The sequence below is a fragment of the Dasypus novemcinctus genome, chromosome 13 (assembly GCF_030445035.2).
Source record: "Dasypus novemcinctus isolate mDasNov1 chromosome 13, mDasNov1.1.hap2, whole genome shotgun sequence".
Taxonomy (NCBI): Eukaryota; Metazoa; Chordata; class Mammalia; order Cingulata; family Dasypodidae; genus Dasypus; species Dasypus novemcinctus.
In genome coordinates, this window is record NC_080685.1 from 35,776,719 (window position 1) to 35,791,892 (window position 15,174).

The window sequence follows — 15,174 nt, forward strand, 5'->3', positions numbered from 1 at the left end:
ATATTTTGTTGTTGTTATCACTGTTTTCTTATAGTTACTAGTATTTCAAATGATTGAAAAAGGACTCTCTTGTGCTTAACTAAAGACTAGAATATAGAAATAGAAACTACCTTCCACACAGAAGGGAAACTCAGGTATTAAAAAGGTGGTATTCGGGGGCCATAGGAAGGAAAGAGGGCTGAAAAGAGAGTTGTCTCTGGCACCGAATGTCCTGGCTTCACACAGTGGACTTTCTTCCAGTAAAAACAGCAGTTTCTCTTCTCACTGCTGTATTTCATACATCAGTTGTTTTTCATTTGAACTGTGAGAAGGACAATATTGTGTATCTGGATTTGCTCTTTCTATTAGAGCTGGAGTTGGCCTCTTACCTCCTGGCCTAATGCCTTACACAGAGCTCTGCCCCTGGCTTAGCCCAGGTCTCTGACACTTGATGGGTCATTGCTGGTCTAAGCCAAGTGACTTGAAGTGGAGTTCTAGGGCTATGAACATTCAGTCTAGTGCCTTCTGTGATCCATATCTATTTCTACCCAGGGTGATTAAGTTTTTCCACTACTGGTTTTACAAGATTACTCTCTTTTTCCCCCACTACACCATTCCCCAACCCAGGACCCTGAGGATACTGAGAGGTGGCTCTGAGTACTTAGCCAGTGTTTGAAGGGTGCCAGAGCTGTTTGGGTGCATGCTCATGGTTTATGATGGCACTGGACCAGCTTACTATTTTTAGGTTGGATATTCATTCCTCCCACTCCATCTCTTTCAGACCAAGATTCTCCTCAATGCCAAGACCCAATTTCACTGTGGTGACAGAGTTTACCTTTGAAGGTTTCTCCATTTTTGGGAAGGAGCACCGACTCATCCTCTTTGTGGTCTTTTTAGTCTTGTACCTGTTGACCCTGGTCAGCAATGCTGTCATCTTAACAGTGATCCACCTCAATCGTCAACTTCACACCCCCATGTACTTCTTCCTGAGTGTGCTGTCCATTTCGGAGACCTGTTACACTGTGGCCATCATCCCCCGCATGCTGTCCAGTCTCCTCAGTCCCAAGCAAGCCATCTCCATTCCACACTGTGCCACACAGCTCTTCTTCTATCTCACTTTTGGTGTCAATAACTGCTGTCTGCTCACAGCCATGGGATATGACCGCTATGTGGCCATCTGCAACCCCCTAAGGTATTCAGTTATCATGAGCAAAAGGGCTTGTATACAATTGGCAAGTGGATCCTGGAGCATTGGTCTGAGCACAGCCATCATCCAGGTGTCTTCTGTGTTCAGCCTGCCCTTCTGTGGTGCCAATGTCATCTCCCACTTCTTTTGTGACATCCGGCCCCTAATGAAGCTCGCGTGTGCTGACATCACCATCAAGGAGCTTATCACTTTGCTCATCAGTCTGTGTGTTCTTGTTCTGCCCATGGTCCTCATCTTCATCTCCTATGTCCTGATTGTCACCACCATCCTCAAGATTGCATCATCTGAGGGCCGGAAAAAGGCCTTTGCCACCTGTGCCTCACACCTCACGGTCGTCATTGTCCACTATGGCTGTACCTCCTTTATTTACCTAAAACCCAAATCCCAAAATTCCCTGCAGGACAGACTTATCTCTGTGACTTACACTGTCATCACCCCCCTACTGAACCCTGTTGTATACAGTTTGAGGAACAAGGAGGTGAAGGATGCCTTGCTCCGAGCTTTGGGCAGAAAGCCCCTCTCTTAGATATTGGTCAGTGTCAGGAACAACAAAATGAAAGAGTTTGGTGAAGTTTCACAGTGAGGAAACCAGTTACTTAAAAGATGTTATGAAAGCACCAAGTTACCTGATCTAGGGAGAGTCTGGAAATGAGAGAGATAGAATAAAACAAGGGAAGAAAAGAATAATGAAAGAGGAAAGATGGTCGGGTTTGCCGATCCTGATGGATGTATTAACAAAACTGGAAGAAGAACAAATCAGATGAAGCATGTCAACATGCTGTACTGTTTTGCTAGATGTTACTCCTGTTACCCTTGGCACATGGTATTGTTAAAATGTATAATAACATAACATAGGTATTTGTATAAGCTGAACCTAGCCTTGGCATGAAAATCAGGGGCACTGAAAATGACAGGTGCTCCATTGTTTGCGGAAAACTCTTCCAATGCTATATTTTACACTATGACTAAAGAAAATTCACTCCATTCATTATTTATTATGTGCTTAATTCTAGTATGGACCCTAGACAGCTGTCTGTTCTCAAGCTGGTTGAGAAGTTTAAAATTTGAGCATATTGAGTGAAAACTTTAAAAATAGCTTCCTGTATACTTGATAATAACAAGAGAGTGGCTCACATCTTTCATACCTTCCCCTTATCATTTCCTATCACCTGGGTTCTATGTTGCCCTGCCCAGATACCTTTTGCCAGGGTGACACAGCCATCCCCAACTCATATGAATGTTGGGATGATAATTTCTCATTGCTGCCCTTTTCTCCAAAGAATTGTCTTTGGCTAAAAGGAACCCCCTTGGATGTATAATGCACACCAAGGGACAAACTATCTAATGACTCAATGGCACAGAAGGTAGAAAAGGCCACCTCCTTGCCTCACTGTGGGACCAACACTAGGGTGCAGTTCTAGAATCCTCCATGGGATCGGGCTGAAGTTAGACTCCAGGTGAGACTACACCCTTGCTTAGCCTTTTCCCCTGCCCTATTCTACTTCACTCACTAAATTTTTCCTGAGAGTATTCTCTCAGTCAATCACTTATACCCAGATCCCTGTCTCAGGCTCTGTTTTTCAGGGCACCAGACTTAAGAGAGGTGGTATCTACACCCATGGAACAATCCCTCAGGCTCCACTTTAGAGCAATGCCTGGTACATAGTAGATGTTCAATAATTATTTATAGAAGGAGGGAGGGAGGGGGAGAGGGAGGCATCATGTGGGCACAGTTAAACTACAGTCAACATCAGCAGGAAATCTTTCCTCCTTCTTTCTCTTTTAGTATTTTTATTATTTTCAGGCTGTTTGGCCTTTTTTGTGATACACTTTATGGCGCATTTATTAAATACCAGGCATTATTTTAAGCACTTTACTCATTTAATCTGCACTCTAATTCTATGAGGCAAGTATTTTATTATCCTTATTTTATAGATGAAACTGAGGACCAAAACGATTAAGTATCTTCCCCAAGGTCACACAGTATGTGGCACAATCAGGAATTAAACACAGGTAATCCAATCCCAGAGACCATAGCTGCATCACAAGTTTGTGATGATTATTTTAAACAGCTCTCTCCTTTATAATAATTATTTTGTTAGCCAGAGTTGCTATGACAAATACCACCTACTGGTTGGTTTAACAACAGAAATTTATTGTTGTGGGGTTTCAGATGCTAGAAATCCAAAATCACACTGTCACCAAGACCATGCCATCTCCCAGAAGTCTATAGTTTTCTGGTTCCTTGGATTACTTCTCTGCCTCCTGTCACATGGCAATGTGGGGCACATGACTCAAAACCCAGCCATAATTTAAAAGTAAGAGAAGAAGAAGCCCCATATTGTGAATTTACCCATACCTTAAGTCCTCATTGGGGATGTCCTTAAACTTGGGAAATTGATCTAGAAGTTCAGATATTGTATATTGCAATATTTCTCTTATTCCTCAAATATTTTGATGCTTTCTTTCTCCACTCAGGACAGCCCAAAAGAGGAAAGGAAAAAAAATAGAAGCCTAAAGTGGGCCAGATCCACTGGGGAATGATAGCACTCAGGACCTATCAATTTACCAGCCTCTGTATCTATACTCTTTCCTCAACCCATTTCTAAGAACTGATGGCTTTGAGGTAGGAAATACTTAAGAGATATGCTATTGTAGACATAGCACAGGTTTTGGAGCCAAAGAGACACGTTTCTTAATTCTAGGTCCACAACTAGTTTATGTCCTAGGGAAAATTACTTAACCTCCTTGACCTTTGCTTCCTATCTGCACAGTAGATTTTATCTACTCCCAGAGTTATTGTGAGACTGTCAACAAGGTTATGGACATAACATTTCCTGGCACATGGGATGCAGCAGTATCTGTTAGCATTTTTAGGCACCCCCTCCCCACATTTCTCTCTAGGTCACTCTGAAGTTAACACACAAGTTACGCTTGATATGGACACAGAACCCCAATTTTAACAACAGCATTTTCATTTGTAGTCAAGTTCCTTCTACCCAGGAGATCCTAACTTTGGAAATGGACTTCCCCCATAGTCTCTGTTCCCACATTCCACTGAAAGGAACATAACTATTCTCCTAGATTCTCCTTGGAATTACTCCTGGTTGCATCTGCCATGGATTAAAAAAACCACCCAGTTGTCTGTCTGCATTTCTACCCCAGATTCACTCCCCCTATATACTACCAACTAGTGGTCCACCAACTACTTCTCATAGCATCATTCCCTCTTCTGCCCCTAGTTGCCTCAAAATCACTACAAGGAGAACCAGGATTCATATGAATATCAAGTCTCTGGGATTCAAGCAAAATAAATATTTACATAAACATGTGCAACTCTTTTTATTGTACCACAATTCATTTGAAAGCCCCAATTACTAATCCTAGCTCTACTTCTCATCATTTATTTTCTCTATCCATAGTTACCAATAGTGCAACCATTATCAACTAGAAAATCCATGAAATTTTTTAAAATTAAAAGGAATTTTCACGTGCAGAAAGGTTGGAGATTCCAGATTCTGGTGACAGGGATGAGGAAAAGATGGGTGTGGGAGTGGACATCACTTCAGGAATAATGTTGTCATAGTTAAATCTGACAATTCCAAAGCATCATTTGTAGGTTTGGACCTGAGAGGTAAATTAAGTTAATGCCATAATTGCAAGCATAGAGAGGTTGAGAGGTGATGAGTTTTTTTGTCTGTTTTTTGTTTATTGTTATAATTGTTATTATTGGAATAATTGAAAATGCTGTAATAATGATTGAAGTGGTGAATGCCCAACTAGAGATTATACCAAATACCATTGATTGTATACTTTGGATGGATTTATGTTTTATTAATATGCATCAATAAAATTGATTTTTTTTAACTGTGTTTTTTCCCCTGAAGGCTATGGCCCAGTATTGCAGATAGCTTTGCCTGAATTCCTAAAAAAAATAAATAAAACTACCTGAATATTGTTCCCAAGTAAAGTAGTCTGCAGAACTAGAAAAGTTTACAGCTGATTCTGCTGGCTGATTAACCAGCTTTATTTCTATAGTCACCCCACATCTGTTCATTTCTGTAGAGTAACAAATTCCAATTTATATACTGTTGATGGCAGAACAGGTTCTTCATGTGTCTCTCATCTGTAAAATGGGGATAATAGTACTGATATCATAGGCTGATTCAGAAGATTAGATGAGGTAAAAATGTGCACAGGTGCATAATAATAGTTGACTGAAGCTAATACCTCTCCTTTCCCTAGGCACCACATTAATATACCATCTATCCAGCAACCCATTTCCAAAACCTTCCTTATTTGTCCCAAAGCAATGGCATCTTCATGCTCAACTATACTCCTTTCCTGTTGAGAGTCTATGGTCACCAATCTTATCTAATGATGGACTCTTAATACAGAGATCAATTTAATCTGATTCATCTATTATAATAGAAAGTCATGCATATTTGTGAATAATCAGGGATTTGACATGAATGAACCTGCTGAGAGTTTATGAGATGATTTGTTCTTTCCTCTCTCTTTATCTGCACATTGATTCAGCTGCAAGCCCTACTGATTCTCCTCAAATGCCTCACATCTGTCCTTCCTCTCTGGGCCCATTGCCACCCATCTAGATCAATCCCAATTATCTCTGGTCTGGCCTGTCACATGAGCCATGTAGCTGGTCTCCTGGCTCTTCTTGCCAGCTTCAAACCTATCTTCACATTGCTTCCAGACCAGCCTACTAAATCTCAGCCCTGAGTATGTCTTTTTCTAGCAGGGAAGCAAAAACACCAGATGGACAGGATGAGGTCACAAGGTGGCTGGTGATAAAGAAGTTCATTTCCTTATGAGGCCAGTTGCTAAGGGACTTTGAAGCCCATAAACAGGAGAGCTAAAGAGGATCACTTGTAACCTAGCCTTACTTTCCCTACACAAACTGATTTTTCATAATCAACTTGAAGCTAATCAAGGGCTGTCTCCTCATCACACTTGCATTTGGCATTTTATTATAATTGTCTATCACCTGCAACTAAATGGTGAGCTCCTCAAAGGTTGATTCAGCATCTCATTCATTTCTGTGTTCTCAGCAACTAGCACATTGCCTACCATATATTTAATATTTGAAGCTAAGTACAACATACGAGAGTAAGCAAAAATGTCAAAAGAAGCAATAAACTGACTCATGGAAAGGCTTCAGGGGGATGTGAATTTGGTTTGAGTCTTGATAGACTAGTAAATGTTTGCCAAAATGGAGAAGGGATGGCAGTTGTGGGCGAAGGGAGCATGTTCAAGGCTCATGTCTGTTCCCTAGGCCCTGAGAGAGAAGCCTCTGATCTACTAACTGTGGACTTCCATGCTGAATGGCACAGGGCCGAAAAAAAACAACCCAAACAGGCAACATGAACTTCCCTCTGAAGGACCCTGGCCAGATTTGACTATTTTTATTCCAAAAAGAAAACCTGAGTCATACACTAGGCAGAGTTTCTGCCTATGGGGAGAATGGCCTGCGTGAGCTGCCTAGATCTGCAACTATTGATTTCCAAGGCACATCTGTAAAAAAAAACCGAAAAACACAATCTGATTATTCAAACAAGTTAAAGTCTTGCTCCCTCCTATTGTTATTCCTACTTGAACAGACTCCCAAAGCACTAACCCTGATACTGGGTAAATGAGTTGCACACTTAATGAGGCCCCCAGGTACCTGCTCCCCTCAGGCAGACAGTGGGTCTCAGGATGCCTTCAGGGAGAGACACGGGAGCTCCACTCGCTGTTCCTTGGAGAGCCTCTTCTCTGGTTTCAAAGACTTCACACAGACAGTGAAGGATCCCCGTGTCACCGAGACCTGACCGCATTCTTGCTAGAGGGGACTCATCCTCTGGCCACTCAGCCTCATCCCCTGCCCACACTTGGCACCTTACTCTTCCACGTGCTTGCACATTGTGAACAAGGGGGACCAACATTTCTGTCTCCAGCCCACCTTTCCTTTTGTGCCTCAGTGTTAATCAGAGACACATAAATGCTCTTTAGAAAAGGAAGTTAAGTAGTGATTATTACCCAGGGGCTGGCTTTAACTTACTGGAAGACAACAGCTCTTGTCACAGCTGTGAGAGGCCTCACATGGATGTGTTTGCTCCTTCTTCCTTTTATTTCCTTTGAAGAATTAAAGAGTCCAAGGGAAGAGAACACTAAGCAGGCCATAGCATCCATTCTACCTTGAGACAGACAGACTTCAGCCAGATCAAGCGGGACTCTAGTCCAGTGTTTCTCAATAGGAAATTATTGACACTTGAAACAGGAAAATTCTTCCTTGGGTGAGACTGACCCATGTAGTGCAGGACATTTAGTATCATTAATTGCCAGTAGCACCTGTTCCTGTCATTATAGCAATCAAAAGCACTGCCACACATTCTCAATTTCACTCTAATGGTGCTATACTTTTGTAGAATTTGAGAGAGGTTCAATTATTTGCGTATAGAAAAGCCAGGACTCAGGAATGATTTTGAGAAGGAAAATGGTTTATTGACGGCCGGCCGGACTTAATAGCTTTCTGTTTCAAACCCGAGCCCCAAACAAGAATTTTGAGTTCCTGTTATACAGAGGAAGGGCTAAAGTGTTCTTTGTTTCAGTGCTCAATAGGTTTGAATTAGCATATATATCTTCCACATCCTAGGTAAGCTTTTAGCATGGACTTCATACATTCTAGATAAAATTTTAGCACATTTGGTATGATTTTCCCTGAATATTTAAAGTTTATAGAGTTTGCATTGATAAACCTCTTCCTGGGACTGGAGTCATTGCCATGGTTACCAAGGGCAGGGTTGCAGCCTCTCACCATCCCACACCCACAAGTCAAGACAGACAGCTCAGGTTAAGGTTATTTCCGAAGAGACAAAGAGCCTCCCACCCATAGCCCACATCAATACCACCCCATAGCTGGACCACTGTCCAGTTTATACCTAAAGACCTTACAGAAGATAAATATCTTCAGCCATATATTGAAGCATCCAATGATTTTCCCTTTTGGGAAGTATTTTCTTTTGCAGCTTTATTTTCTTTTTGAATTCTTAGTGTAAATGATTAACAGCTGGTCATCAACTTCTTTTAAATAAATTTTTATACACTTGAAGAAGGTCTCCATGCCCACTAATCTTCATCACTGATGTGATTTACTTTATGCAAAGAGACTTTTTTCTGAATATGCATAAGCAAATGAAAATATAATTCAAATACCTTGTAGGAGCTTACTGTTTAAAGGTACAAAAATGTGAAATATTACATAAATTGGACTGATTACCATCCTTCCACAAAATGAATACCCTTAGTTTAACTCTGGCTTTTTTTTCAAGGTCTGCTTTTGCTTTAGTTAAGGAACACTTAAATTTGCTACATTTTCTCAGCTATAATTGTTTACCACTTCAGAGCAGGGGCATGCCTAGTAACAAATTTGTACTGGCTATAAATTTACCTTCTAGTTTAGGAAAGGTAAAGATGTAGCATGGTTTCTAACATATGTGATTCAGTGCTGTTTACTATCACCAGACCTCCATCATTTAGACAGCAGTGGGGAGAAGGTAGTGATTGGTTAAGTTGCCTTTTTCTTCTTGGAAACAAGATAAAGCTTTCTTGACTCTGTTTCTATTTCCTAAAGGATGTGCAAGGAGATGATTCATACCCATGAAAGAAAAGTAGACTCCAGTCAATCCCTAAACAAATTGTTTTCAGTCATATAATTTATGTTTAACTCTCAGCTACTCTGATGCACAAAGATATAAAAGGTGTTTTGAAGTCACTTAGGGTTTGTGTGAGAAGAGTGTTAGCATTAATGGGAATAGAAAATAATCCAAATAAACATGAGAGTATCAGGGTACAATATGCTTTCATGGAGGGCTGAAAACTTAAATTAGTCTTTGATGAATGGGAACTATTTAAATAAACAGAGGAAAGCAGGAAGGGCATTCCAGTTGGGAAGAATAATAGGAATAGAGTGGGAATAAGCATGGTTATACAGTGAGAATAAAGGAAACATATGAGTCTGGCAGGAATAGGAAATTGTAATAGATGATACCGAGTTAAAAAATAAAAACCGAAGTAAACCCAAATATTGATTTTAACCTACTGGGGCATTTATCCCCAGGTTTATAGCTGAGAACTAAATTCAGCTGATCTTAAAAATGTATTTAAACTCTTTTACTGAGATCACGTAACTCTTTTTTGTTTTCAGACTGGGTGACCGCTCAGTGAAGAGAGAACCATACTGTCATCACTGTGTTTGTTCTCCAGGGTTTCTCCACCTGCCATGAACACCAGCTTCCCTCTTTGTGGTGTTCCTTGCACTGTACATCTTCACCCTGGCAGGCAATGTCATCATTGTTTCCATTATCCAGACTGATCGGTACCTCCACACCCCCATGTACTTCTTCCTGAGTATGCTGTCCACTTCAGAGACAGTATATACCTTGGTCATTCTCCCAAGGATGCTCTCCAGCCTTGCCGGTATGAACCAGTCCATCTCATTGGAAGGCTGTGCCACACAGATGTTCTTTTTTGTAACCGTTGGCATCACTAACTGTTTCCTGCTGACAGCAATGGGATATGACTGCTATGTGGCTATTTGCAACCCCTTGAGGTACACAGTCTTATGAGCAAGTGGGTGTGTGTCCATCTGGCATTGGGGGCTTGCAGCATTGGGCTGATTGTAGCAACAACACAGGTGACATTGGTATTCAGGTTACCATTCTGTGTTATAAAGGTGGCCCATTTCTTCTGTGACATCCGACCTGTGATGAAGCTGTCCTGCATTGATACCACAATCAATGAGATCCTGACTTTGATCATCAGTGTTCTGGTACTTGTCGTACCTATGGGTCTGGTTTTCATTTCTTATGTCCTCATCATCTCCACCATCCTCAAGATTGCCTCAGCTAAGGGTCAGAAGAAGGCCTTTGCCACCTGTGCCTCCCACCTGACTGTGGTCATTGTCCACTATGGCTGTGCCTCCATTGCCCACCTCAAGCCCAAGTCAGAGAACACCAAGGACCAGGATCAGCTGATCCCTGTGATCTACACTGTCATCACCCCCCTACTGAATCCTGTGGTGTACACACTGAGGAACAAAGAGGTCAAGGATGCTCTCTGCAGGGCTATTGGCATAAAACTCTCCTGATAATTAGGGAAACATTCTCCTGAGACTGTGAGCATCCACTCTAGACAGGAATATGAAGTGTAGAGCCACATACCATTGGGAAGATAGGCCCTTAGACACCTGCCCCTTAAGAATGAAGTGAAAAGAGGAACAGCAGGATCATCAAACTTGGAGTTTGAAAGCTTTAAATAAATCCACTGGGTGAAGCAGTAACTCAGTGTTTGTGGATAAACAGACAAACAAGGACAGGATTATCCTGGAGAAGAGCTTACATTTTAGTTTCCTTTGGGAGTCTTGAAGACAATAGAGAGCCCCTTTGAGGAAAGAGAATCCAGGGCACATTTTAATTTTTTCCTCACCATCTCTTCATTTCTACCTAAGAGCATGAGGTTTTCTCAAAACTGGGTCCTTGTTGGAATTTGTTTATACCTGACATAAATAATAAGTCTGTGTGGACAAGGAGGGTGGCCTCAGAATGAGATAGGCCAGGGGAAATAGATTTCCTCTGGCATCTGCTGCTTTAATTATCCCAGGCTTTAGCAAAACTGCCTATTAAATATGGTGGCCATAGACAGTTTAATTAGAGATCCTTGCAATTCCAATCTTGTCAGCCATAATGACAGGCCCTTGAGGGCATATTCCAAAATCTTGCTAGGTCAATTCAGCTGCCTTTAATTCAGAAAGCATGTAATGGGCTACCATTATGAATTAGGCCAAATGCTACCTCCTGAGCCAACAAAGGTGAAAAAACCTGACTTAAGAAGCTCACAGCCTAGTGGCACAGATAAACATTTAAAATTATTATTTCAATACTTTATGCTAACTGGTATATATGAAGGATTAAGGGAGGACCCAGGAAAGAGAGACACTATTGGAGATGTCAAGACAGTCTTCTGGGCTGACCCGGGCTGGATTTCAAATGTGGTAAGACATCATCAGACAGACAAGTTGGTGGAGATGAATTACAAAGAGAAAGAACAAGATAGTCAAAGCTATGAAAGCAAGGGGAATGTTCAGGAAATATAAAAACATTTAGTGTACTGACTCCAAGGCATGAGCAAAATGAAAAGAGGTAAGACCAGAAGTGTAGGGGTCATATTGTGAAGGCCTTATTACACCAAACAGAAAAAAATTTTTTTTCGTAAATCAACTGGTTTTTATTAATATATATAGAAGTCTTCATCCAACTACTGTGGAAGGCACACTTTTCTCAAGGTCATGTAGAATATTCACTAAGACAGAAGACATGCTGTGATAGATAATACAACTTAAGTTTAAATGCATAAGAATCATGGAGTTTGCTATCAGACCACAGTGGAATTCAATTTAAACTGAAAAAAACTGAAAGATAGCTGGAAATCCACAAATATCTGAAGATTAAGCAACACACTTCTTTTTCATTAATTAATTAATTAATTTTTAAACTTTATTTTTAAAGAAGTTTTAGATTACAGAAAAATTACATAGAAAATATAGGGAATTTCCATATACCCCATCCCCTTCCCTCTCACATTTTCCCCTATTAATAACATCTTTTATTTATGTGGTTAATTTGTTACAATTGATGAACAAATAGTGAAGAATTGTTACTAACCATGGTCTATAGTTTGTATTATGGTTTATACTTTGCACCTCACAATTTTATAGGTTTTGACAAAATATGTAATTGCCTATATCCCTCAGTGCAAAATCATGCAAAATAATTCCAATATCTAAAAATGCCCTATGTTCCACCTTGTCTTCCCTCCCCCTCCCACAGAACCTTTGGCAACCACTATCTTTATATCAATGTTACAAGTTCTTCCATTACTAGAATCATAATATTAATAAGTCTATTTTGGCCCATGCTTGCATTCCCCCTTTATGTTTGCTCATTCCTCAGTGTTGTGGAATTGGGAATGATGATGCTCACTCTACTTCAGATTGAGAGGGTGCTTAGATATTATGGGGCAGATGAAAGGAATTGTTTTGCTTGCAGTTCTACAAATACTCTTTGCTTTTTGCGATGGGGGTTGTCCATTATCATCATTTTGTTAGTTGTCCTGGGTGAGTCTGATGAACTGGGGAATAGGTGCTGGCTGCAACTCTCCTGAGAACCAGCATATGAATAGACCAAATATTTATGTCTTTGGGATGTATATTTAATGGATATAGTGCTAACTGTAAATTCAAATAAGAGGAATAGAAGAATCATGTGTAGGGAAATTATAAATGAGCCTAACTCTGTTACATGGGAAATAGGTTATCATATATTCCAAGGGAAGGCCCACCAGTGGGGAGTTCATTTCATGGGGTTGTATGCCTTGCCTATGGTGTCCAGATGTCTCTAGAGCTATTTGGGAACACTTTTGTTTGAAACTTTGTTTACTGTGCCAGTTAATGAGATCTGCCTGAGACATGCATAAGTATAACCCCTGGAATGACCTCTCAACTCACTTTGAATCCCTTAGCTGTAAAAACTCTTTTGTATTTAATTCCCTCCCCTACCCCCGCTTAGGTCAAGGTCTTTTTCCAAATGCAATAACCAGAGGAATTTTGATTTTAACTTTCAAACAATGGGAATCACCTAAAACTCAGGAAAACGGATTCAGTTTGTGAGGTTTCATTGTGAATTCTTGGCATCCTTTTTGTCCTTACTTAACTCCATTGAGACGTCCAGCTGTATGGATCTATAGAACACAAGCAAAAAAGAAAAAAAAAAAATCATGGGATAAAGCAAATGTGACTAGGGTACTGAGGAGTACACAGAAATAATGTACTTGTGATGAGGTTCAGTCAGACAACCAGAAAGGGCACAGAGCAAAGGCTAACCAGGGAGTATTGTGTAGATTTGGGGGTTTGAGGTTCAGATGAACACCCTATGAAGAAGCAGAGCTACAGCACAAAGGACCTGCTGGCCAGTGAAGATATGGGGCCTCAGACCTGCGGGCAGCATGGCAGCAGAACACACCTCCACTGGTGCGGTCACCCCTCGGGCTGAAGTGTGGTTTGCTGCCCTGGCGAGGGGAGCGGCCGCGGTAGGCCTAATTCCGCTGCCCCCATAATAGGGTGGTTGGTCGGGCCCACCGCCACCCCTGAAGGAAGCTCGACATGGGCGCAGAGTGCCCTCGGGTCTCCCCTTCTCGGCAGCCATGCTTCCGCAGCCGCCCCTCCTCCCGGATGGCGCCACACGATGCCTGTGGGGCGGCACCCTTCTTCTTCTTTCTCCCTGCGCAGGCGCAGGGCGGAAAATTCCAGTCTGCCCTTTTCCCCTCCCCCGACAGCAGCAACAGCCAGGCGTGGGCGGAGAAATCCAGTCTGCCCTTTTCCCTTCCCCCGACAGCAGCAACAGCCAGGCGTGGGCGGGAAACTCAAGTCTGCCCTCCACCCCAGCAACAGCAGCCACCAATCCCTAAACCCTTCCCCTTCCCCCAGCAACAGCGACAGCCAATCCCTAACCACCACCCCTCCCCTGTCCAGTACCGCCCACTGACCTTTCTCCGGCAACCAATCAGAACAGGGCGTGGCTTCGACCAATCAGCCTTCCCCAGCCCCTATAAAACTGTTGCCTCTCCCTCAATAAAGTGGACTTGCGTGTTTACCTTGTCTCCGCGGTAGTTCTTCTGCCATGCGCCCTCCAGTCCTGAGAGCCCCCGACAAGGGCCTGGCCTCCCTTGTCCCCAGTTCGTCGCCTGCTTCTCCGGGCGACCCCCTCGTCGCCGGCTTCGCCGGGCGACCCCATCAGCCGAACCGCGCAACCCCTTGTGAGACCGATCCCTCGTCTGCTGCCGGACCGACCCCTCGTCCCAAGTGGGACTGACCCCTCGTCCCAAGCGGGACCGACCCCTCGTCCAGAGCTGGACCGACCCCTCGTCTGCAGCCAGACCCCACCTCTACCGACCGAGCAAACCGTCGCACACTGGAATTAAATGTTGACCCATTAATCAGAAAAGTCTTCAAAAGAAGATATGGAGAACTTAAACACACAGGTATCTGCGTTCCCGACCATAACAGAGCTACTAGCCCTCTCTCAGCATTAACAGAAGCAATGGGAAAAACCAAACTATACCTAAAGTTCTCTAAGAACAGAATAAAGTGGCTAAAAGTAATTAAGAGCAGATTATTAACTGGCAAAGAAAAGTGGAATAGCTAAAAGGGAAGTATTGGAGTCAAAGTGTTTGGAAGTCAATTGATAAATGCTCATGGAGTCTTTACCATATGTGCTGATGTAGACAATGACGGAATAAACCCTATACCATACCTTGAATAAAAGAGTCCCCAGTCTCACAGGGGAGACAGGCATAGGCAGAACTCACCATAATGAAATGCGATAGAGAAATGGACAAAGAATACTTAATATTTAATGACAGAGAAGTAAGCCTTAGGATATTTTCCCCTGATCCATATAAAGCCAAATCCCATCAATCTGAGAAAGGACGTTGGACACTGGAGATCAGTGAAATAAATGTGTGTTGCATTAAACCTGGACAATCCTGGCTTGTCTTGATCTATGTGTGAGGCCATCTCCTGGGGCGAAGGGCTACACTGTTTCTGAGGGGCATCACTCACACCCTCAAATTGCCATGCACTTATAAAAAAATTATCACCCAGGTTTTTCAGAAAACTTCTTTGAATGGAAAAGTTTCACAGCCAGACTTTACAGAATCAAACATTTCCTGCAACCCTTCTTACCCCTTCAGGTAACTGGCCACTGAACTTTTTCTCATCTGCTGAAGAGCTAGAGTTTCCTACAGAATATTTCACCAGATTGAATGACCCAAGAGGAGTCCTACCCCCTCCCCAGGATTATTCTGGTCACCAATCACACTGGGCATCACTCTATGGGCATCACACTTCTATACTTGTGGTCCCCTGCCACAGACTT

General features: G+C 42.3%; 1 protein-coding gene and 1 pseudogene across 1 annotated transcript; both read left to right on the forward strand.

Moving 5' to 3' along the window:
• Positions 1-776: 776 nt before the first annotated feature.
• On the forward strand, positions 777-1,712 carry LOC101433279 (olfactory receptor 10J4). The gene has a single exon (XM_004474255.3). It carries the CDS (start codon positions 777-779, stop codon positions 1,710-1,712), a length of 936 nt encoding a protein of 311 aa, XP_004474312.3.
• Positions 1,713-9,378: 7,666 nt separating this feature from the next.
• LOC101443632 (olfactory receptor 10J1-like) lies at positions 9,379-10,331 on the forward strand (annotated as a pseudogene).
• The last annotated feature ends 4,843 nt before the right edge of the window (positions 10,332-15,174 follow it).

Excerpts from the sequence above, each read along its gene's own strand:
- LOC101433279 (XM_004474255.3), top strand. The coding sequence starts at position 777 with ATGCCAAGACCCAATTTCACTGTGGTGACAGAGTTTACCTTTGAAGGT.